The sequence below is a fragment of the Bufo gargarizans genome, chromosome 4 (assembly GCF_014858855.1).
Source record: "Bufo gargarizans isolate SCDJY-AF-19 chromosome 4, ASM1485885v1, whole genome shotgun sequence".
In the NCBI taxonomy this organism is placed as follows: Eukaryota; Metazoa; Chordata; class Amphibia; order Anura; family Bufonidae; genus Bufo; species Bufo gargarizans.
Window position 1 is genome coordinate 195,132,785 of NC_058083.1, and position 26,561 is coordinate 195,159,345.

The 26,561-nt window shown below is 42.1% G+C and overlaps 1 protein-coding gene across 6 annotated transcripts in view; it reads left to right on the plus strand.

Moving 5' to 3' along the window:
* Positions 1-486: 486 nt before the first annotated feature.
* PRSS56 (serine protease 56) overlaps positions 487-26,561 on the plus strand; it is a 76,542-nt gene continuing 50,467 nt past the window's right edge. The window contains exons 1-5 of one of the 6 annotated variants that reach the window (XM_044289976.1): positions 1,196-1,339; positions 7,597-9,244; positions 9,884-10,045; positions 20,007-20,207; positions 21,886-21,939. In XM_044289976.1, coding sequence (XP_044145911.1) covers positions 9,133-9,244; positions 9,884-10,045; positions 20,007-20,207; positions 21,886-21,939 — 529 coding nt within the window. In that variant the 5' untranslated portion in view covers positions 1,196-1,339; positions 7,597-9,132. Of the gene's footprint in view, positions 619-1,195; positions 1,340-7,596; positions 10,046-20,006; positions 20,208-21,885; positions 21,940-26,561 lie in introns of those variants that run through there. The other 5 variants (XM_044289975.1, XM_044289979.1, XM_044289977.1 and 2 more) reach the window with 5 other exon arrangements.

Here is a 26,561-nt window from a genome sequence, read left to right on the forward strand (position 1 = left end):
TTATGCACTAATCATGTATGGATGTGGTGCAGTTGTAAACAATTATGTATTTGATGTGATATTATATGAAATTTTGTCATATTGTGCACTCTATTCACTTGTAGCACTCGTCACTTTAATAATTATGATGATTATGATCTTTTTTTATCAATATTTGAATATTTTTTATACATATTTTTCTAATTAAAAGTTACCAATTATGTTGGTGCACTAATTGTTCTGATTGACACACCTCTATATGTATGTTGTTCACTTTTTACCAATGCTTGAGAAAGGCTCATGTATGAGCCGAAACGTCGCTCTTTGCCACCATATGGGTGAATAAAAACACACTGTTTTACTGAAGAACCGTCTGGAGTGCAGTCCTTTATAACTGGGTAAGCACCAGTTACCATACTTGGACATTGCACCCGTTTTTTCCTCTATATCCTGTTTTGGGTGGTGCTGCCAGTGTTTTTTAGAGTAGTTGAGGAGCGGTGTAGCTGACAGGACTGCAGAGCTCATCTGACTGAAACATTGGGAGAAAAAGGGGCGTGCAGGCTGGGGACCGAGTGTGCGCTCACTGGAAAGAACGGAGCGTGAGATAAAGTGAAAGCAAACTGTGATGTCGCTATGGAGGTAAGGTTAGTAAAGGAAACTGTATGGAAGTGAAAAAGAAAGATCTTAAAGCATAATGGAGTCTCCTGACTTAATATAAAATAGGCAGTTATATTAAAGGCTGTCTGTGCCGTTCCGCAAATTGCAAAAATCAGTGTTTTGCGGATCCGCGATTTGTGGACCGAAAAACAGACAACGGTCGTGTGTATTATACAGCTGGGTCTTGTAGTCTTACACATACAACATGCTGCTGAGTCTCCCAGCAGGCAGACATGTCTCTCAGGGCAGCACTTGTATCCACTCCCTTTGCAGAGCAGGGGGGAGGGGCAGAGATTGTTGTTATGGCAGGTAAACAAAGGGCCAGAAGAGAACCAGGGAAATCAGGAAATATAATTTTTTTTTTTACCTTAAACTTGCTTAGCTCAGTTATATATTGCTGCCCATCAGATTTACAGTGCTATATATTTTTTTTCCTAACTCGGACAACCCCTTTAAGTAGAATAGTGGGGTGTTCTCCTTTCTTCCATGAGGTGGGGACGTTGAGTCATTCTTCAGAGGTCATTGTATGAGTGCAAGAAGTGCGTTAGGAGGAAGTTACGGCATTGTCATTCATTGTAGGACTATGTACATGCAGGACGCTATCCCTGCTGTCTCTCCCCCATTCACCCCTCCCGTTGTCTCCCGGAGCCTTCTGTCAGACATCCAGACTTCTGTTTCGGCAGCTTTATGCCCTCATGGATAAGTGAGTGACACAGCCTGGTCCTCTATACTTCATAAGACTATTTTTATTACTTAGATTTGGGTACCTACAGTATGCGGGTAGGACTTAGGTCTATCATTGGATTATTCAGTCATTACTTGGCTTTTCATTGGAAATGTGCAGATATACTGTACACATTTAGCCCCGTGTTTAGAATGAAAACTGCCATGAAGGTGTTTTATTACATGTGTTTATCAGCCCCAATAAAAAACTGATCATAAGTGCAGCACTGTAGATGGAAAAATAGGCGTAATGCGGTCTCATAGCATGGAAAGTAGGAATATTCAGATTTAGGGCTTTTTCACATAAATCTTCATGCAAATTGCGGTCCGCAATGCACAGGCACCGACCGTGGGCCAGCCGCATTCGTGTCGCGGACCCATTCACTTAAATGGGTTCGCGATACGTCCATTCTGCAAAAATATACAGCAAATTAATGGGTCCGCATCCGTGATGCGTAATGCATGCGGCCGGTGCCCCGTGTATTGCTGACCCACCTGTATGCGGACACCGGAGGCAACGGAGGTGTAACGGCCGTGTGAATGAGCCCTTAATTATTTTATACATACAAACCTGATTGTTCATGTCTGCTAGTAACAATAAGAGATGACTGAATGCATACAAGGGAATGCCCAAGAGTGCTGTATTTTTTGTGATTCTGGGGTCACGGTCGCAGCAACTTGTGAGTCACGGTGCAGATCTGCTGGGTACAATGGCTGAAGTGCCACCCAGTAATCAGTGGTTGTGTGACATGTGCCACAGACAAGATGATCATGATACACCAGCCCAAATGAAGTAGCAGGAGAGAGCAGGATGTAAACTGCCATCACACCCCTCTGGGCCTTCTCATTTCAAGGTTCTCTTTGAAGCATATCTCCTCTTGCTGTACAATGAGGGAGATTTACTAAGCTAAATGCACCAGAGAAATGAATGGACGGCGGTCGCACATGCACGGTCCACTCTCCTACATTTTGTGGGCTCCATTCTAGAGATAGGAACAAGTACCACCTCTATTAAACACTGGTGGCATATTCTAGTGATATGACGCCAATATATGAGATGGGCCAAACCCTTTAAGTCCCCTTTACATGGCTCAATGGAGCAGACGATTGCTTGCTCGGCAGTAAAGGAGACTACTGCATTTACATGCAGCAAAAATACGGATGACATCCGTGTGCATTCTGTTTTTTGCAGAACAGAACATCATTATCTATAATCTACACAATGGCTACTTGGATCCGCAAAAATCACTCATGTGTGCATGGCCCTCTAGAAATGAATGGGTCACATAGATGAAAATTACAATCATATGCATGCAGACTTAGGGAAAGGCCGGGTTCACATCACCGTTTATTTTTCCGTTTTTCGAATCCTTTATTTTGAGCATCTGTTGCTCTCATTTTACATCTGTTTCTGTCAGTTCCGGCTGAGATCCGTTATTTTAGACGGGAGGAAGAGTCCTGTGAGAAGGAATTTTTCTCTCGTCAAAAAATAACAAATCTGACGGAACTGAAAAAAACTGATGCAAAATGAGCACAACGGATTCGCAAAATAAATGATTGTTTTAATTTTTAAATTGTATTTTTTTGTTCTTCTAACAGATCAGAAGAATGGAAAACGAAATAGTAATGTAAACCCTGGCTGCCTGCTGGGCCCTATTGACTATAATGGGGTCCAGGAGGAAAAAACGCTGCACGCAATGGTTTTTGTGCAGCCGATTGCTGACATTCTGTGCTTGTACAGCCTGCAGGAGAGGACAGCTGCAGGTGTGAAACTACTTACTTCCCTTTCCTTTAGTATACAAAGGGTTTGTGTTAGCAGAGAGTCAGGATTGCTTGTTGGTTTTTGCCCGTTACTTAGTAGGCCCAGGTATCCATGTTCTACCCATATGCTAGTTATTCTTGGGACTTTGAGCCTTTATACATACACTCCCATGAATGACATCATCAAGGATTGTATGAATACTCCTGCTAAATTGAGGCATGCTTCATCACATCTGTGCCTCTCTGTGCGGCCAGAATCTCCCAGTACCCTGGAGTGCCCTGATTATTTGTCTAAGCTGATTATGTGGAGCACACAGAAAAGAACGATATTAGATGTTCAAAGGACCAGGAAATAATGCAATTCATTCATATATATGGTACATCCAATGAGCAGCCATTTCACCCCCCCCCCCCATACTTACTAGATGGGGTGTGACACACAGATATAGGCCAAGTTCACATTTGGTTGCAGTGTTTTGTACTGTGTATTGTCATATAGTTTCCCACAGCCTTTTTCCCTATTGACGTCACACACTAAGGCCTCTTTCACATGAGCCATATGGAATGTGTCCCTTCAGTGAAAAAATTGATAGTTTTTCATGCAATTTCAATCAGTTTTGTATGCTATTGAGTTCAGTGTTTCCATTTTTTTCCATCCAGATTGCATTAGTCGAGTTTTTACCGCCCCGGATGCATTCTGTTTTGCGATCTGGACTGAATCCTGACTCATTCGTGCAATCCGGATGGGAAAAAATGGAAACACAAACTTGATTAAACTTTCAGAAAATGTTTACATGTTAAAGATGTGTAGATTTGAAAATGAGCATGCCCTCCAATTTACAGCAGAACATGTGAATGGTTTTTGAAGACTCAGATCTTTTGTATTGCATTTTATGCAGATTTAAAGCATACCTGAGTTTTCAAAAAAAAGTTAGCAAAATGGCTTTGCTTCTTTGTACAATCGTAGCTGTGAAGGAACAGGTATTTTGGGCTTCGCTAATGTCTCTTTCAGTCTAATTATTTCCTGTTTCAGCTGCACATCTAGATGCAATTCTCTCACAAGCAGGATGAGTCTCTCTTCTGCCAGTATTGTACTGCTGTGGCCTTACTTCCCTTACCTCCCACTGGTTTTGTTTCCAGCTCAAAAGCTCCCAGAACAGATAAGGAGGGGGAAATCACACTTATAGACACACAGGACACTCCTATAATCTTCAAAAGCTGTGTAGAAGCAGTGCTTTTATCAGTCTCAGTAGCTCAGCTAGCTCTGACGCACCCCCACTTTCTCTCTGCCGTCTTCTGTGTCTCTGTTGCTAGGGACGGATCTTGCCTGACAACAGGCAGTGGACTGTAAATTAGGTGGCAGTGAGACCCCCAGTGGTCATGACTTGACAGCTTTTTTTCAGGTGGACGCAGGCATATTTTTTAAATGAAGTGATTTAGAAATTTGCTAGTTACACCATTCTCTATTAAATTAAATTGTGTGAAAGTTCAGTGACTATTTAAGTGCAGAATCCATAACGAAAAACAACATCCGAGCATGGCTACATTTACTCATAGGAAAAAATGCGTATAGCAGCACAACGAAAAATTAAAGTCTTATCTTGTGGTGGTGCCAGCTGTGTTGGGAGCCAGTCAGAAGTTCCCCCTTGGATGCGTCATATAGAAGAAACCGCAGCACTCTCCTGTCTTCAATTTAGTGGAATTTATTTCACCAGCAAAAAAAATGCGACGTTTCGACCGTAAAGGTCTTTCTCAAGCAACCTTTTACTACATTTTACTACATTTACTCAGGTTTTACAGGAACACTGCTTTCAAGATCAGTGGGGGCCCCACTGGTCAGACCTCCACTGATCTGATGATTTCACCTATCCTGTGGATAGTTGATAAGTTGTTATGGTAGGATAACTCCTTTAAGCATGCTCATGTTTATGTTTTTGTTTTGTTTTTCCTATGGATTTGCACTTAAATCCGTATCAAAATGTTGCACAAAAGATGTGAGAGGAGTCTACAAATACAATTCATGTATAGCAGTTTTTTCTATTGTGGATTAGAGGGCATGCCCATTTTCAAATCTAGAGCATGCCTACTATGTCACCTATTATAATACAAAATATGCTGGGGTGGGACAACCCTGTTAAGAAAATGATTAACACTAAAATAGGTCTTTATCTGATTCTAATTGTAGCCATTTTGGAAAATTTTGCTGGCATATGCCGTAAATGCATGATTGTATGTTGGGACCCTCTTGTTTTAGGGTTTAAGGCCCCTGAATCCCAGGTGTCATACTCAGATGGTATAACCTAACAAATGAAATAACTGTAAAATCGCTTACATTTTAGAAGATGGTGGTTTATTTCTAACCATAGTTTGTAAGGTAAGGAATCTTTCAGTGGAAACCATTATGAATAAATGTGTTTAATTATACAACCTAAAAGCCTCCACCACTGAGGTTCATGGTCAGCAGGGTCCGGGTCATAGGCTGGACTGCAATAGCGTACTAACCTGTGCGTCCATTCAGTAGATGATGTGCAGCCATTCAGTAGATGATGTGCAGCCATTCAGTAGATGATGTGCAGCCATTCAGTAGATGATGTGCAGCCATTCAGTAGATGATGTGCAGCCATTCAGTAGATGATGTGCAGCCATTCAGTAGATGATGTGCAGCCATTCAGTAGATGATGCCTGTTATAGCACCTGTATACAAGATCATGACCTCTTAGCTCACATTTGTTTGCCTCTTACTTACCCAACCTATGATCTGTATTAGGGCTCATGCACATGAACGTATTTTCTTTCCGCTTCCGTTCCGTTTTTTTTGCGGACCTTATGCGGAGCCATCCACTTCAATGGGGCTGTAGAAAATACAGAAGTTACTTCATGTGCATTCTGTTTCCATTTGTCCGCATGGCCGTTCCGCAAAAAAGTAGTGCATGTCCTATTATTGTCCACAAATCATGGTCCGAGGCCCCATTCAAGTCAATGGGTCTGCAAAAAATACGGAACGCACACGGAACACATCCGTATGTCCGTATTTTGTGGATCCATACCGTAGAAATGCTATGCCCAGCCCATATTGCTCATGTGTTTGGTGATTAATAAGTTACTGTTTCTGTATACGATCCGCAAAAAAACGGATCAAATACGGAAAACATAAGGATATGTTTTGTGCAATACCGGAACGGAAGAGGACTTAAATCAGAGAAAAAAAACCTCAGATACAGAACAACGGATCAGTGAGAAACGGACCGCAAAACAACAACGGTCGTGTGCATGAGTGACCTGACTCATTACGATTAGTTTGCAATGCTCAATCTTACCATACTGACCAAATTTGAGGTTACATTCAATCCCTTTACCCTGTTGGATTTAACACTGCCCACCTGCTTACCTGCCTTTTGATATTGACCTCTTGATCTTGCTTACTTGACGCCTATCTGCCTTAGATTCACTTCTGCCTACCATAATTACTTTTCACTTTTCAACTGTGAAGTACTTGCTTTGCTTGCACTTATTCTCTGGTTACTGACTTGTAAGAAATTTGATGACGTTTTTTATTCCTAGGTAGTGGCATACCTGCTATGGAGGCGCGCGACTGCTATGGGGTCTGGGGCGAAGATGGACCCTGTGCTAAACTTCCTAACATGAAAGCGATGCATTTTCATGCAGCTGCCACTAGGAGGAGCTCAGTGCAAAGAGATTATTACAGTAACTGTAGAAATTACTATATATTGAGCTCCCTCTAGTGGTGGCCACAGGAAGCCAGCTTTGTAATATATTTTCTGAAGTGAAGCAGTAATTTAGAGCTGTATGGGGGGAGATTTATCAATGTATTCATAGCAGTTGTCTCGTGTAACTACATTGAGAAATATGCTGTACAGAGCGAGCACCATATTTTGAAGTGCCTGTAACACATAGAAGTTGGATATAATGGTTGAGGCCAAGGGCAACTTCTATTTATTACAATTGTTTTATTAACATTTCTTCTAATGAAAAAACTAAATGAAAATTCTGCAGAAATCTGGGGGCCACGCTTTACATTCCATGATGCCAAAGAGAGTTTGACGCATGTGTACTAGCAGACTGGGTGGGGCAGGGGGCCCTTACTAAATATTGCTTTGGGCCCTATGAAATTTGTGTACACTGTTTCTGGAGCCAGGTAAGTACCTGATAATACACAGTTCTACAGGAAAGAGGGTCGCTGTAGATGAATCACGTAAGTCATCTTACTATCCATGAACACCCATCCCTCCTGGAGAACACTACATGGGTCCATGGGATTTTAAACCTCTTATTAACAGATATTTTGTGACTGACGTGAGCAGCTGTCAGATATAATTGTGTTATATTTATCTCAGGAGTTACATTGTGCGGACATCGCCTTTCATACATTGCCAGAGAGTATTTTCCCCTTTTACACAGCCTGTGCTCCTGTCCTCATTTGTTATCCTCCCTACATCTTCATCTATCTGTTTTTAGTTTGGTTGCAGAAGCTCCGGCCTGTGGACCAAAGTGATCTGAACCGACATCATTTCACTGCAAAAGATGAAAGCGTGAAAATGATCAAGAGGAGCGGCTCTCTTCTGATCAGCAGGGCACAGCTTTGATAGAGCCGCTCGCTCTTCTCCCGACTACAATGCTCCCATTCAGGCAACGCTGGCACTCATGACCCCCTTCCCGAATTTCCTTCTGTCTCTTCCTCTATTCTTTCACAAGCTCAGCTAGTTGTAGCCAGGTCCTCTCTAGGAGCATCCTGTTTGTCTTTTCTGATGTCACATAATTAACCTCTGTTTTTTCATTAATTAATAAAAGGCTTCCATGGGCAGAAAAATAAATCTGAAATATATGAATTTTCAATACCTCCTTTTTTTATTTCATAATGGAAAATGATGTTCTTATTGAGTTGAAAATCAATACTATTTTGTCCTTTCTTTTGACCTTAGCAGTAATTCTTTTTAATGCACCCTGCTCTAATATTTCATATGTGCCCTAATATACTAGGAAACAAAACTCACGGGAGCCAATATGTTGCATTCATTGACCCATTCGTGGTGCAGGTAGTAAATAAAGGTAATAACAGTACAACGGAACACATTTCCAAATATCCTGAATTCCGAAATATCCCAGTGTTACAATTTGCTGTGAAAATGTATCTCTTATAAGGCTACTCTGAGAAATCTTCAAGGATGAATGTCACAGCCTTATGATGATGACCAAATGTTAGTATGTATGTATTAAGCAGGGAATGAACTATTTGTGGCTCTAGGGTTTGAGCAATTTTCAGAAATTCCCAGAGAAACTGAGCTGTATTCATATGTAGTGTTACACACTATACATACTGTATGTTCAATTTTACTGATGAATTGGAGGCTAGCGTACAGGGCCTTATATTGTGTCTCCGAAGGAACACAGCTGTGTGGTATATAAAGTTTACGTTAGGTAAACCGTTACATGGCTGAGGGCATTTACAGTACAGTCTAACCAAATGTTCATAATAGAGGATGATGTAGCGAGGCTTAAGAGCAACCCCGGTACTAATGAACACAACCCCCTCTTTTCTCACCCCATCCACCCTGCACGCTCCCTCGCACCGCCTCCTCCTGTCCTGGCATCTGTGTCAAAGCATTAATGAATTGAACAGTTTATCAAAACGCTTGGGAACTGTCCTTTCTGCCCCACCACCCCCTCCTGTGGTCCTGGACCTATACAGCTCCACCAACCATGCTGTGTATTGTCTAACTGTCATCTTCAGAAGAGGCTGCAGTGAGACAAAAGCAGCGGGGTGAGTGACAACACACAAACAGAACATCGCCTGCCGAGAGGTAAAAGAGAGAGCGAGTCAATGGTGTGAGCAGTCTATGAGGGAGCAGACCAACCGCAGGACATATACAGTAGAGCGATGCTGAGGAACACACTGCCACATATAGTGGACACAAAACAAGGAGAAACATCTGAAAACCAAGGCGGAGAGAAATAATTCTTTCTTTTTCCTGTAAGATAATTGGCCAGTATAAAATGCAGCTCCTATACTGGACAGTGTTTTCTGCTTCCTACCTGGCATCCCAGCTGATTTGCTGTGCACCAGTGAGTAAGGAGCAATACAGACTACCAACCAGTGTCCTGCAAGGTGAGTACTGGGCAACAGGTGAAACATCTGAAAAAGTGTGGGCTTTTCTGATTTCATGCTTCTAGACTGTTGTCATCATTTCCTAGAAAGAGAATCTACCAATCAGTAAGTGTAGATCTAAGCCAATAAGCATGTACCACTCAGAATACCATGTGCCTGGTCAGAAAATGCTTATATTGCTTTCTATCAATAAGTCTGGGGCTATATGGCAATCCTGGGCACAAAAGCTAGGATTGCAGTGTAGCAGTGCAGACATAGTATTGAATGGGGTTGCATAGCAAATGTTGGAGTTGGATATTTAGTGATTCTGGGGACGTTGGTGCAGACCCCATTCATTTCAATGGCTGCACTGCTACACTGCAATCCTTGGCCCCGCAACAGCTGCCATGCCCAAGATCGTCCAATGTACCCCTAGCCTTATTCTTGGTGGTGCGACATCAACTCCATACTGTTTCGTGGTATAAACATCTCATATCTTATTAGTCTGATGGCACACTGTTCCCCCATCAGCTTATCGGAGAGCTGCCATGCAGCTTTGGAAACGATGCATCCTACTTCATACTGACTACAATTTTGAACTTCATGGCATGATGACTTGCTTTGTACCATTATGTTCCTTAGTTGATGTATTCTTGACAGCTCTCTCTAACAGGGGGACATTAATCCTAGAATCTGCACTTAAGACAGCACTACAGGCTTTAGAAGGAGCTGTTAAAGAACAGAGTCTTCGTCAACAAGAATGTGGAAGATGCACCGTCTGCCTCTTCCCAGAATGTAGAAGCCTAACCACACAATGCAGAGGTCAGTAGTAGTATTTACTGTACGTTATGTAGTTCAAGCACAAATGACTGGGTACAGACGTTCATCCATTACAGCAGACGTGCAGACATAATGAAGCCATTGACTCCACTCTTTCTAAGAATGCTGTTCTTGTGGAAATAATCAGTAGTGACTGACAATAATATTCAAGAACAAATTTCCATTTGTCTGAAACAATAGCATTGTTCTAATAGATGAGAACAATGACGTGCTGTTTCAGTAATTGTGGTCAGATTGGCAGGATTATCTTTGTATTACGCCATGCTTGTTGTGGGGTACTCATATAAAAAGTGTCATTTTGTTTATAGCTTTCCTCAAGAAAAAAATGGCATAACATTTACTAGATATGTGCCAAATTCATTAGATAGGCACGTTGTTCCATGTGAATTTGGTATTTGTTCTACTTTTTGAAGAATGCTCAGTGAAAAAACACAATACGGTAGCTGTGGGCTGACCATTGAGTTCATAACTCAATGGCAAACTAGTAATTCATCAACCCAAAATAAGAAAAAATAAAAATGAAAAGAAAATTAAGGAGATAACATTCCTTATATATAAAAGTCAGAAACCTTTTCTGGAAGCTGTAAATCACTTTCTGTATGAGGATGAAAGTTTCTTCAAGATCCATACAGTCTATACAGTGAGCCAAAAAATGGTATGCCTCCGCCCTCACATGGTGTTGAATGGAGCAGCTCATCTTAGCATAGGTAAAGAACAGGACAGAACACATAGTACTGCTCTGTAGTGTAGAGGCCTCCTACTACACATTATACCAGGCCGCGTGGATTGGCTGGATCTTTTGGTCAATCACATGTGCCATAGATCACTAGTGTCGGTGACCTTGTATGCCGAGTCCTGTTTTAAGTTACGATGGTCCAGGAAAAACTATTGTATGTTGAAAATATCCTGTCCTGAGACCACTGTAACTTGAAGGATCACTTCTATTGCAAAACAAAACCAGTGCCAGCTCTGCAAGATGTTGCCCCTTTTTTTGGGGGGGGGAGGGGGGGGGGGACATCTGATATATACAGCTAGTCTGACCTGGCATTGGCAAGCCAAATATTTTTGGATGTGGAAAACGTTGCACACAAAATTCTAGTTTAGCTCATGTCTTTATCAAATTAAAACACACTCAAAACCTGAACAATATTCAGGAGGAACACATGTAAAGATGCTGGTCAGATGCTTTATCAATATGGTATACATGCGCACTCCAACTCCATATCTATGCAAAATAATGCCTGTCTTTATATTATTATTTTCTAAAATACTTCTTTTTAGGTGTCTTCCCACAGGTGACATGATCCTGTGAGTAGATGATAAATGTCTGATTGTTGAGACCCCCACTAATCCAGTACAATTCTGAATAGCAGATACTGTACAAGCTATTTGAGGGAAAACCCTTTTAAAGAGGACCTGGGACCTGTCACCAAAAATGCAATGCATGTTGTAGAGCAGGAGAAGCAGTTAGTGCTCTACCTTTTCTACCTACTGTGAATAACTATATATAAAAAGATATCTCAATCTGCTCAGCTTCTCCTGCTCTACAACATGGTGCTTTCAGATTAGGCTACTTTACACTCGCGTTTGGTGCGGATCCGTCATGGGTCTGCACAGACGGAACCATTCAGATAATACAAACGTCTGCATCCATTATCTTTAACATAGCCAAAACTGATCCGTCTGGAACACCATTGAAAGTCAATAGAGGACGGATCCGTTTTCTATTGTGCCTGATTGTGTGATGGAAAATGGATCCGTCCCCATTGACTTAAATTACGTTTGGCTCAGTTTAGTCAGACAGACCAAATCGATGTAAGCAGCGTTTTGGTTTCTGCCTCCAAAGCGGAATGGAGATGCAACGGAGGCAAACTGATCCAAACTGATGCATTCTGAGCGAATCCTTTTCCATTCAGAATGCATTAGGGCAAAACTGATTTGTTTTGGACGGCCTGTGAGAGCCCTGAACGGACCTCACAAACGGAAAGCCAAAACGCCAGTGTGAAAGTAGACTAACATGTATTTTGTGGTGACAGGTCCATTTTAAAGATAAATATATGACACACCTATACTAGCAATTCCCTCCTGTCATTTTATCTCCCCTTAGGCTTCGTTCACATCACCGTTCAGCCTCTTCGTTCTGCTCCGTTTAGGAACATGAGAACGGAAAGGACAGAGAAGGCACATAACTGAGCGGAACTGAACCTAAGGACCCCATAGACTATAATAGGGTCCGTTAGGTTTCCGCTCAGAAGATTATTTTGGAGCAGAGACAAAAGTAGTACATGCAGGACTTTTGTCTCCGCTTCAAAATAATCTTCTGAGCAGAAATATAACGGACCCTGTTATAGTCTATGGGGTCCTTAGGTTCCGTTTGGCTCAGTTATGTGCCTTCTTCGTCCTTTCCGTTCTCCTGCTCCTAAACGGAGCAGGAGAACAGAAAGGCTGAATGGGGATGTGAATGAAGCCTTAGTAATAAGCTTTCCTGGTTGGTCCCTGAGCCTATATATCTTTGATTTATGCCTTTAAAGGGGTTCTGCACTTTGTTTAAACTGATGATCTATCCTCTGGATCCGACACCCGGGACCCCACCCGGGACCCCAGCCGATCAGCTGTTTGAGAAGGCAGCGGCGCTCCAGCAGAGCCCCGGCCTTCTCACTATTTACCACTGGCCGACTTGAATCAACGGGCGACTTGAATCAACTGGCCTGGGCGGGGCTAAGCTCCATTCAAGGGAACGGAGCTAGCCAAGCCCAGTCCAGTGATACTAGTTGTGACGTCACTGGGCCAGCGGTAAACAGTGAGAAGGCCGCGGCGCTGCTGGAGCGCCGCTGCCTTCTCAAACAGCTGATCGCCGGGGGTCCCGGGTGTCGGACCCCCGCCGATCAGAAGCTGATGATCTATCCAGAGCTTTTGAAGCACAGCGCCATCCACTGCACCATGTCACAAAGCTCGAATAATTTCAAATTGGTTTCTTGAACATGACAATGAGTTCACTGTACTAAAATGGCCCCCACAGTCACCAGATCTCAACCCAATAGAGCATATTTGGGATGTGGTGGAACGGGAGCTTCGTGCCCTGGATGTGCATCCCTCAAATCTCCATCAACTGCAAGATGCTATCCTATCAATATGGGCCAACATTTCTAAAGAATGCTATCAGCACCTTGTTTAATCAATGCCACGTAGAATTAAGGCAGTTCTGAATGCAAAAGGGGGTCCAACACCGTATTAGTATGGTGTTCCTAATAATTCTTTAGGTGAGTGTATACATTCCTCAACATTGAAATTTCAACACCAAGAAAGAAAAGTCATGGAATTGATAGACATGTTAATGATATCTAAATGATAAAATAATGGAAACAAAATGTTCAAAACATCTCGATTTATTCAGTGTTAAGTATGAGTACCACATGCAGAAATAACAAGACAAGACAAATAACGGATAGTAAACGGACCGGGTCAAAACCAAGAGGGCAACGCAGTACAGAGGGATAAGCAAAGAATGGTCAGGAGAAGCCGGGGTCAAATACCAGGAGAGTAGAGAAGTACAACAGGAGTCCGCAAAGAATAGTCAGGTGGAAGCCGAAGTCAAAATACCAGGAGGGATGCGCAGTACAGGAGGAGCAGGCAAAGGATCGTCAGGGAACAGAATCAGGTTAGTATACAGGTATCCAACAAATTGCCAGGAACCTAAATTAACAGGCAACCTGTGGCCAGCAGGCTGCCTGTTAAATACTAGTTACTTCCGCACCAGGAAGTACAGCTGAGCACCGAGTGCCCAGCTTGGCGCTCAGACCTCGCCTGGTTGCTGGGGGAACTAGGGACGCCAGCCGCGCTGAGGAGACATGCATGGCCAGTCCGTCCTGCCCCCTATCACCAAGGAGACGAGGACGCTGTGCGCGTCCTTGCTCCTGTACAGAAACCGGACGCTGGCGGCGCTGAGGAGAGCGAGCGCCCCGGCGTCTCGTGACATGAGGAATGTTCTACTATGCTATATGCACTTGGGCACAGAAATCATCAAGATCCACTGCTGGCAGTTCCCCTTGCATTTGCCAACCAATGATGTCCCTGATGTGCTCAATGGGAGATAAGTCCGGAGACCCTGCAGGCCATGGCAGCACATTTAAGCCACTCCAGCTGTTCACAGTAGCAGGAGCAACATGCGGCTTGGCGTTGTCCTGTTGAATAACGGCTCCTGGGATACTTTGGAGAAGTGGCCATACCACTGGTTCCACAACTAAGTCAATGTAATTCTGAGCTATTAGTGAACATGAAATGAAAACTAGAATGACTGGTCACCTCACACCATAATCCCCGGAGTAGGACCTGTGGGACATTCCATTGTGAAGGCCTTTTCATGGCATTGCCCAGGTGGTCTCAAGGACCAATCTGCGGCTATCATTGTGTCCAAGACAAAAGCAGGCCTATTTCTGAAAAGGATAGACCTTCATTCAAGCTTCCATTGCCATCCTGCTGTGCACCATGATAAACTTGAGGGGTGAAATCAGAGGTATATTTACACCACCAGATAATCGCTAACGAGAGTTCCTATGAATGCTCGTTAGCGATTATCTTTAGTATTCTCGGCCCATGTAATGGGCCCTTTAGTTAACAAAAAAGGATCCCTTAATTGAAACCCCCATGAATTAGCCAGAGCGTACAGCAGCTTCAAAAAGTGTCTCTCTCTAGATGAGCCAGCATCCGTGAATTAGGGCTCATGCACACAACTGTATTTTCTTTCCATGTCTGTTCCGTTTTTTTTGCGGACAGTATACAGAACCATTAATTTCAATGGGTCTGCAAAAAAACAAAACAAAGTTACTCCGTGTGCATTCTGTTTCGTATCCGTATGTCCGTTCCGCAAAAAAAAAAAAAAATAGAACATGTCCTATTATAGTCCGCTTTATGGACAAGGATAATACTGTTCTATCAGGGACCAGCTGTTCCGTTCTGCAAAATACAGAATGCAAACGGACATCATCAGTGTTTTTTGCGGACCGCAAAACATATACGGTCGTGTGCGTGAGCCCTTATGTGCACTGCTTATTTATTACAATGGGAACTGGTCCTGTGATTGCACTACAAGCAAGCTTGAACTCATGCTGCTGACTTTCCCCATGAATTATCGCGTCATGTTCTTTACCAGGTTTCTAGTCTGGGCTATCAATGGGATGTCACTTTTGCTGTGGATAAGGCCAGAACTATTTCTCTCCCTGGTGCATGCCAGGATTCAGGAATTTGCCCAAGTGCCAGGAATAAAAATAGATCTGGCCCTGTCCACAGCAGAAGTGACATTGCATCCATAGCCCAGGCCGGAAACCTGGTAAAGGACGTGATGTTGGTAGAAGGTGGATTTTCACAAGAGGAGCGTCATGTGACTGGGTTCCCAAGTTGCCTATCCACACAACTTCCGAAAGGTGAGTATATTACAAACTTTCTCCTACAGGGGTGTATGTGTACTTAAGGTGGGTTTGCGTAACCTGCTGGATCCTGGATAACTCCTTTAACCCCTTAATGGCATGTGCCGTACCTGTAAGGTGCATGTTGTGTCTTTAAAGATGGTGCCCGCTCCGGAGTGGAGTGGGTGCCATAGCCGCTTCACACAGCAGACACCCATGGATAATGTATGCGATCAGCGATAAGATCATTTGCAGACATTTACCCCCTCAGATATCATGGTCAGTTCTGGGGATTGTGGAATCATTAATTCTGTCTAATAGCCTGGATCTCTTTGAAGAGTTCCAGGCTATTACAGCTGTAATTCTTATAGAGGCAGGGCTCCATGAGAAAAAAAAGTAAATCTTCCATACACTGAAATACTAATTTATTGCATGTAAGGGAGAATTGACCTAAAGATCACATATTCAAGCCTCCTTAGGGGGCTTTTAAAAAAAATCTAATTAGGGTCAGGTCCAATAAGGTTCTATTGCTCTCTGATGGACAGATGCTGCATTTAAAAATATTTTAGATATACTGGAACAATACAAACTGTTGAAAAAGTGTATATTAACTGTAAACAGTGCATAGAAAGATGCATTTAAGTGTATGTTTCAGGGCACCAATCCTACATGTTGAAATGCTTACTTTAAAAATAATTTTGGACGTGAGAGACGTCCTTTAGGCGCCATTTCCAAGCAGGAATGATTTTAACATAAAGTGCCAGGGTTTTGAAGAAATTTAAGTTCACTACTATTATTCAGTATTGGCAGATTATAGGCTTCCACTTACAGTTGCCTGTATTCTGTCTGTGGACCAGCAGGAATCACATAAGTAATAGCTGCACATTATGAAATTCCAATGCAATTAAATTAGAGTGTTGTAGGTTCCCCATGTATAGTATATCACACCCTTGATTTATGTGGCACTGCTATATATTGCCACACTGTAATACTCATATTACGTTACTATTTTCTCCTACTGAAGCATATAACCTATTTCTAATACATATTGTGACCTATGGAGAAAACTCACACAGAAATACAATCTCCAAGCAGACAGCACACAGGTCCCATCAGGACCACCCTGTTACGGCATATGGACAGGGTTGCCAACTGTCCAGAAATTTCTGGATAGTCCATAAAAATAGGTGACTTTTTTCCTGTGTCCATGAAAATAAAAAACGTGTCTGTGATTTTTTTTTTGAGGCTGGTGGTACTTGATTAGATTATTTTGAGTACTTGATTAGCTCACAGTAAATGCTGGTAATGAGTTATTATCAGTATAGTGAGCTATAGACATATATTACTTATAATATTTATAATCTATTATGGTTTTCCAATTTGTCCGCAAAAAAAGTTGCGATAAGTTGTCCAGAAAAAGAAAATTTCTGATTGGCAAACCTGCATATGGAGTTCACAGAGAGGGGTCTACTACTTAGTACTCTTATCCATAAATCAGAGCAGAGACCCTCTGCAGACATTAGCACTCACTCTGATAGATGTGATTGCCCATGTATTACACAGAAGCCCATAAATTAGTATGAGTGCTACTGTATGTAATACTATATTTCCCCGGCAAAATGCATGGCCAGCTGGAACCCCCTTACTCGCACACTGATGGCAGGGGGCTTATGAAGCCAGCCGCACAGAAAGATAACCCTTCCATTCACACAGCGGTTTTTGCCAATTTTTACACTTTTTTTTTTAACCAAGGGGTGTTTATTTCATTTCAAAACAGCATTTTCTGCTCAGGGTTTTTGGCTGGAAATCGTGTCAAAAACCGCATGGACGCGTATGGCGTGGTTTTAGCTGCTTCCATTCGAATTTTAATGGGAGATTCAGCATGGAGTTCACGCCAAGATAGGTCATGCTGCTTCCTTTTTCTGGTGCAGTATGAACCGCGCTGGAAAAAAAGTCGCTTCTCACTGAAATGAATGAGAGACTGTTTGGAATTATTGTTTGGCACTGATTCCGACGTGGAAACGCATAAAAAACATCTTTGTGTAATCAGCGCCAAGAATGGGCCTTTAAACCACTTTTTAATCCTTGATCTGTAAAATGTGTGGGGTTTCCCACTCAAAACGTCAGTGTTTATTCACACTTGAGGCAATTGCACAAAACAGCACTTTGCAGTCTTGGTGTTAAGTCACACACAATGGAAAGTTCATATAACACAAGTCATCTTGCTGGCAGTTCTGCCTCCAGTAGTCCACAGCAGGCTTTAGGGGTCTGTTTCCCTGTGCGGCTCTCAGCCCTCCAGCACGGACAAAGCCTCAAATCCCCAAAACAGAGACATTTCTGCTGAGCCCAGCTGCCTATTTAAGGACAGCCAGGTGATGCCAAAACCCGGACCGGCACTTAAACTCCGGTCCGGTATTTGACCTCACCTGGCTGGAAACCAGTCCAGCCGCACATGCTGGGAGGAAAATACCAGCCTTGCCAGACACAACCCCTCACTGTGTCACAGATGGCATATGCAATACATTTTTAAAAAATTCCCTTTAAGTGGAGGTCATCATTTCAGAAGTATTACGACTAAGTGACATTGATTGGAAACATTTACTTCAGTGTGAAAAGCTGATTTTCACTCGTCTGTGTCAAGGTAAATGACTAAATCACTTGTGTATTCATTCACATGCTGAACAAGATTTAGTAGACCCTGAGAGTCAGATATATAATTTTCTGGCCTATTGAAGGGGCACAGCTTTATAGATTAATCATTGAGCAGAAAGTTAATATGTGTATGTGGATCTTTGGACATATGTGGCTGGTCTCAACCTCATCTTGTTACTAATGTTTTTTTAGTTACAAGTCATTGCGTTCTCTTCGACTTTTTTCCCCGTTCCTCCTCCTCCATCATTTCCAGAGTCGCATTTGCATTCCGAATAGCAGAAATGAATTAAGGGCTGAAGAGTTGTTTGCACAGATGGTCACCTTGACAAGTGTTTTATAATAGATGTGTCCACGTTATTAAGAACACAATAAATCCTGTTTACCACCATGCACAACACTAATAAATAAGCTCCTTAATGCGAATTATATATATTCCAAATAGAAATTACAGTATGTGGTTACAGGCCGAGCACTTTTAGTCCCATCTCATCAGGACAAATTTTTCTCCTCTGGAAGTAAGCAATGAATGTTACTACTGAATGACTGCAAAGATCCTGGAAACCATGAGGAACTGATGCAGAAAGTATATTGGAAAAAATGGATAACTTTTCATAATACATCTAAAGCTTTTATTTGCTGAAACCAGAGCACTCTGATATATTCCTTTCCTGTACATAAGTGCAAAGTTGGGCATCTCATGTAAATAGTGAGGATAATGTAGAAGTGATTTGTTTCCTTCTGTCCACGCGTAGTTTAAGGCTATGTACACCTTTGGAGGCAATTTTTTGTTTATGGCTGCATTTTACTCATTTTGGGCTAAAAATCATATCTTTTATCAAAAATATTGAGCCATTCTGTCACAAAGGGTTAACTGTTTTTCTAACTGTGTGACTGGCACTTTCACTTTGTGTGGGTCATCTAATAAACCTTATCTGTAAACTACTAAGGGGTCATAAACACTTATTTAAGCCACATTCTTATCAGTTAGATAAGAAATGAGCTGTCAGAGAGCAGAGATAAGGAGTCCATCTGTTCCTGGTCTGATGGAAGAGAGGAAATCCACAGGCTGCTACTACAGCATCTCAGCCATGTACAGAAAAAGGAAGCCATATTTTTAATAAAGACCAATTGAAAAAATGACCCCAAACGTGTACATAGCTTTTAAAAACGAAATGCAATACTTGTGAAATAATTTATTTGAAAAGACATTTGGATTTTTCATAACCTAGTACAGAATGATACATGTAATTGAGAAATGTATATTTAGGCTGTATTCACATGGGACGTAAAATGAACAGAGAAAATCCCTTGCAGATTTACCACAAATTCACTGCAAAATCCATATGCTTTACATGTGGACCACATCCAGTAGTAAAATCGATTGGTAGCTGCAATTTTGTAATGTATTTAATTTACCTTTATTGCTCCTTTCTTCTGTTCTGAGCTGTGGTCACATGACCATGTCCATGCAGCTCTTTATTTCCTGTGATATTATGTCCATGAGTGTGTCAAAGCAGCAACGGGGAAGAGATAGGAGAGTGTCTATGTAATTAGCTGAGTGGGAGGAGCTATAAACTAGCTGGGCAATGTTGGGGGCGGTGCTGGAGCTGTGGCAGAGAAAGGAGAAATGCATCATGGGTTTGGTTGGTACAGCAACAGGAAGTGCTACATAAATCCCCATCAGTCGAGATTGCAACACTTTTTGGCCTGATACCTTTATTGATATGGGGGTAGAGTATATTCCTGCAGACACTGTGGATGTTTCCAGAGGCTACAGAAGATGCTGATCCCTTTGAATTATTTATAGTTATAATTTTTTAGATTTTATTGAAATATATATATACTCTTCAAGATTTTTAAACACTGAAGTTTTTTTCTTTGACTTACAGGGAAAGGGGAAAATGCTGAATCTGAGCCAACTTGTGAGGCCATCCTAATAGCAGAAAAGGAAACAGATCCTGTGGAAAGAAGCTGGGCCTTGAGTGCAATGTGTAACTTCTACCAGCATTTGTGTACAGAATGGAATCACACATCAGAAAATTGCATAAACATCATGGCTGGGCAATGTCATCTCAAGCTGCAAGAGTGCAGTAAGACTATGATCATATACTGTAGCACATATTTATAGTGCAACTTAAAGGACCACACAGCCACATTAGTAACAAAAAAAACATGGTTTGTCCCATTCAGGCCCCTCTTGAACTCTTTTAGTGAACTCACCATCACCACCTCCTCAGGCAGAGAGTTCCATAGTCTCACTTCTCTTACCGTAAAGAATCCTCTTCTATGTTTGTGTACAAACCTTCTTTCCTCCAGGCGCAGAGGATGTCCCCTCGTCACAGTCCTGGGGATAAATAGATGATGGGAGAGATCTCTGTACTGACCCCTGATATATTTATACATAGTAATTAGATCTCCCTTCAGTCATCTTTTTTTTAAAAGTTAATAACCCTAATTTTGATAATCTTTCAGGGTACTGTAGTCCACCCATTCCAGTTATTACTTTAGTTGCCCTCCTCTGAACCCTCTCCAGCTCTGCTATGTCTGCCTTGTTCACAGGAGCCCAGAACTGTACACAGTACTCCATGTACTCTGACTAATGATTTGTAAAGTGGTAGGACTATGTTCTTGTCACAAGCATCTATGCCCTTTTTTGGAATGGTGTAGTTCTGAAATATTGGACACAGTTTGTTGGTATAGGCAAGACTGGTTTTGTTTGAGGTACAAAGCATATTTATTCTCTCATTTTTCACATGCATTTTAATGGGGCTATTTCAATGAATAAAAATTATTTCAAAAACAGAAGACAATGGGGTATAAAATCTTTTCAAAATACTCATCTCATAAATCCCCCGCTTCTGTTCAAATGCTGACTGGAACCCTATGACTGTTTGAGCTTCCTGGCTCATCCTGACACACAGGAAATGCCCAATCAGAAGATGACCGAGGCAAGTTATAGCTGTAGCCAGTCATTGGCTGATTAGACATCCTTTTGCATGTCCAGACAGACCAGGAAGCAGAGACCATCAGGGGACCCAGAATTTTTTATTGTTAATCTGTTGGGTGGCTTTGTGGACCATCACAAGGAAAACTGAGAATGTTGCCTAAATGCTATATTTATTCGTTCCAGAGAGCTGTATGGAGCAGCAGTGTGTATGCCCAACCTGCAGCTCCGTTCATTTCACGGGGCGCTGTGAAGTACAGAGCCCATGTTCTTGTGATCTGTGGGGGCCCAGCAGTTGGACCCCCACCGATCTAAATACTGTATACATATTAGTATATTGTCATCCGATCAAGGATGGTGGGTTTAGTCAACAGTCTAATGAGTGTGGGGGGCTCCTGAGAGAAAGATCAAGGGAAATGAATATTGTTACCCAATTTGTTTGTTCTTCCTGGAGATAAGCCGATGCCAGAAATGTCTGGCAATGGATTACTCCTGTTTCCCCATTGAATACACATACATGTTCGGCCAAGCTGAATGTGTATGTGGATGGAGGAGCCAGGAGGGAGTCGGGAGAGATAGCTGTTTGCCAAATGATCTATTGAATCTGTGTGACTGCCCTTATAGTTATCCTCTGTCCCGTGGATAGCGGATAACTTGAAATAATTGGATTATCCCTTTAAAAGGGTAGAGGTGTTTGCGTGCACAAAATGCTTTTAACTTAGTAGTCTTTACTGAAATTATAGTATTGAACAGTTCTCATACATTATGTATATTCATATGCTGCTTTTATTTAATCATTTATTTTCAGATTTCTTTTTTTTTAGAATTAGAAAGTGACATGGATTATCTGAACACGTCACCGGATTGGGACACTTCATGTGAGTAGACTGACCAAGTAATCATAGTGCATTCAATATTCTTTATTCACATTTTGTTGAAAATTTCCATGGTAGGGGAGAATTTCCATGGTTTAAATGGCATTTTTACACAACATCCTTCAGACAGCGCCTTACTAGTGCCACATGCAACTTCTCAGTAGATTGATGGAAATATTACTAAACTATAAAAGAACAACACGCTCCCTTGTGTTATTAGGATTATTTTTGTAGTGTAAGTGTGATCCCATGATCTCATGTCCCATACACTCTACACATACAGTGGTGCTTCAAAGTTTGTGAACCCTTCAGAATTGTATATATTCCTGCATATTCCTGTATCAGACTTTCAGACAAGTCCTAAAAGTAGATAAACATAACCAAATCAACCGAATGAGTAAAAATATTAGACTTAGATCTAATATCATGTCTGTGAGTGGCAAAAGTCTGTGAACCTTTAGGATTAGAGGATAATTTGTGGTGAAATTAGAGTTAGGTGTTTTCACTCAATTGAATGACAATCAGGTGTGGAAGACGTGTTTTATTTAAAGAACGAGAGATCTACCAAAGTCTGATTTTCACAACACGTTTGTGGAAGTGTATCATGGCACGAACAAAGGAGATTTTGGAGGACCTGATGAGTTGTTATTGCTTATCAGGCTGGAAAATGTTACAAAACCATCTCTAAAGAGTCTAAATGTCGCAATCCACATTCAGTCAGATTGTGTATGTAGCGCACCCGTGGGTGTGCCTTAGACGTGGAATAGTGGGTTCAGATCTCTCTTTGCTCTGGTGAACTCCCTTTTTCTTCCCCAATGCTCAGACACAGTTTATATGAACAATGGGCCCGTTTATTTTTAACAATATGACCCTAAACAAAATAATGGTAAGCAGTAAAACTTGAACAGAATATTACTAGTTATAAAATTACTGCAGTATTACATGCAATGTGCGGTCAAACAGCTTCTTGCACAAAATCTCAATCAATTACACTTTTCTCCACAGGGTGTCACTCTCTAACAAGTTTCACTGTTAAGATAAACTATGGTCAGAATAAAATAAAAGTTAGATATTGACTCTAATCATATAAGAATACAACAGCTGAGTATATTAAACCCTGTATAAAGCTTCCAACGCTTAAATATACACAAAGGAAACACAAACATAGTCCCGGCGTTAGCAGAAAAGAAAAGGGACAATAGTTGGCAGCTGCATGCGTTGGGGCCCGTCTTCTCGGTTAAATATTTATAGCAATGGCGGACAGTGTAGCTCACTTGTGCAGGAAAATCCTTAACTGGTGTCCAAGTCCAGAACCTATGATTCCCTGCACTTTACTAAGTTATATAATTCAGAACGGGGTCCTTAGGCTGTAAGCATTTGTCTTGTGAAGATTTCAATATCAGCATGAGGAATATACACTAGCAGAGTCCACACAGTGTCTTCCAGACAAACAGCTTGTATAACTGCAGCTGGAGGTGAATGCAGGGTATTAGTTTGTGTTGATCTCACACTCTCCTGGATGCAATGTTCATAATACTTTAATATGGTGTGCAGATCTGTTACCTCTGAGAGCAGAAAATGCAGCAGCTCACTACCATTCAGTCTTTCTCCTTCCAAGAAACAATCCACTCTCTCTCTGGTCCCAGTGCAGTATACTGCTTGATCTACTGTCTGGCCAGACAATCCAGTAACTCTATATTGAACAGCATACACTGCTTCCTTTCTTTCCAGCACTTATTGTACACCCCACAAACCCTCCTCCTCGGGAACTGTCCTCTCCAAACTTGGTTCCTAGTGTGAAGCAGCAATCTTTCCTAAGAACACCCCTAGTGGGCAGAACTGTGCACTGCAACTAATGAGGTAAAGAAAAGAAAAGGTTTAGCATTAAACATCATCATTGCACAAAATCTATGGGGTGTTACACTCTCCCCCCACTAAAATGTCTTGGGTCCTCCCAAAGAATGGCTCAAATCTAACTGAACATTGCCACTATTGTCAAATGGGACATTCCACCATGGAGTGTCATTAGTACACATTATTGTGGGGAGAGGGTCACCTTTGGAGCAAAGAGCAAAGGGAACATGAGCGTAGACTCCTCGATGTGCAGTGCTCACAGGTTCTTGAGTACTATTTCCCATAGTGTCATATGTGAGTCTCTGTGGAGGCCTTATCTGTCTGGGTGGCCTTAGTTCAGAGGTGTTGACTGGGGAGCATGCTTCAACAGGTGGTGCATCATTGGCACACTCACACTTTGTTTCTGCGGTAATTACATCCTCTATTTCTGGAGTAACCTGGGAGTCACCCACACTTGAATTGACAGCAAACAAAAGGTCATTGTCCATAATAGGCAGAGGAAAACTCTCATTTTGTTGTTCATTCAGGGCCAAAGAACCCTCCAGACGAATGCCTGTTTTGGATTGGTCAACTTGACAAGGGACGAACTCTAGAGCATTAGCATTCAGATCGCTTTCAATGGGGTTGTACATACTATCATAGAAAAGTCCATCTATTGTTACAGCGTATTACATCTGAATACATGGTATAATCATTCCTAATATAGCATTCCAACGCATGTACTGTTAGCTTTATACATGACAACCTTTTTTTTTTTATATACTTCTTCTCTCTGTATCATGGGAAAGCTTGTTCAGTTGTATTTGACCTTTTTTATTGAAAACTTAATAAACAAAATTTTGCAAGAAAAGTCCATCTATACCCCACTCACTATCACTGTCTTCTTCCCCATCAAGGGGGGTCACTGGTTCTTCAGCTGACGGGGTAGTCTCTCCTTTTCTCTGCAGTCTGCTGGACCGCCTGGAATTTGATTTTCCTTGTACACGTTTGGGTTCAGAATTTATTATCCTCACAGTTTCCGCTAGGGGCATCAAGTTGTTGCGATGCCAAGTCTTAATTGGTCCTTCCTTTCCTTCAGGGCGAACCTGGTAGACTGGAATGTTTGGCAGTTGGGAGCAGATTATGTAGAGATCAGAACCCCATCGATTTGCTAATTTGTGCTTGCCTTGTAGGCCCACATTCCTCAAAAGAACTCGGTCCCCTGGCTGAAGATCATGTACTTTCACTTTCTTGTCATAGCGAGCCTTATTCTGTTGATGTCGCAGTCCTGAAGAGATTTCAGCCAACTCATACGCTTGCTTAAGGCCTTTCTTGAGTCTCTCCACATAGCTAGTGTGAGAGTTCACCGGAGTGTCATCAGCAGAGACTCCAAATGTCAGATCGACAGGGAGACGAGCTTCTCGCCCAAACATTAAAAAGTAAGGTGAGAACCCCGTGGCATAATTTTTTGTACTGTTATAGGCGTGCACCACTGTTGCCACATGTCTACTCCAATGACTCTTTTTTTCAATAGACAACGTCCCCAGCATGTCAAGTAAAGTCCTGTTGAAGCGTTCAGGCTGAGCATCCCCTTGCGGATGATATGGGGTGGTGCGACTCTTCTGCACCCCCAAAAGTGTCAGTAGTTCCTTTACAAGTTTACTCTCAAAATCACGTCCCTGGTCAGAATGAATTCTTTTTGGTAGACCATAATGGACAAAGAACTTTTCAACAAGCAGTTTAGCCACTGTGAGAGCTTTCTGATCACGAGCAGGGAATGCCTGAGCGTATCTTGTATAATGGTCTGTCACAACCAACACGTTGCTAATTCCCCCTTCGTCAGGTTCAATACTGAGAAAGTCTATGCATACAAGTTCTAATGGTCCTCCACTCTCTAACTGTCCCAAAGGAGCAGCTTTTGTGGGCAACGTCTTTCTTTGAATACAACACATACAGGAACGGCAATAGTCTTCTATGTCTTGCTTCATACATGGCCAGTAAAATCTGTCTCTCACAAGCCCCAAGGTTCTGTCATAACCCAGATGGCCATGTTCATCATGTAACGCACAAAGTACTGTCTCCCTGTACTTCTGGGGGAGTAATAACTGCCATTTTTCACTATTGACGGTACTTGGGGCCCTCCTGTATACAAGTCCACTTCGTATTTGCAACCGGTCCCACTCTTTGACCAACAGCCTCGCCATTGGGTGGGCATCTGTACGAAGAATGTCAACTTGGTTCTTCTCTAAAGCTGCCATTGCTAATTTTCCTAAAGGATCTTCCTTCTGATCTCTTCTGAGATCACTGTGGCTCAAAACTGGTAACGATGAAGCCTGCAGAGTGACTGGATTGCAGAAGGATGAAGGTAGACTTTCGGCTGGTAGAGCTAGGCTCTGGGCACAACACTCACTTTTCGACTGGACTGTTGAAAATTTGCACATAGCTCTCACTCCTGGTGCAGGTATTTCTACCCATTCATTATCAGGGTGTAAATCTTTATGAGGTCTACGGGATAGACCATCAGCATCTCCATTCTGTGTGCCCGGACGATACTTCAGACTGAAATTGTAGTTAGACAGAGCAGCCATCCATCTGTGTCCAGTGGCATCCAACTTTGCAGTAGTCTGTATGTATGTCAAAGGATTATTGTCTGTCTGAACTTCGAACTCAGCCCCATAAAGGTAGTCATGCAGTTTGTCCACTACAGCCCATTTCAAGGCAAGAAATTCCAATTTGTGGGCTGGATAGTTCTTTTCTGTGGGGGATAGACTCCTGCTAATGAAAGCCACAGG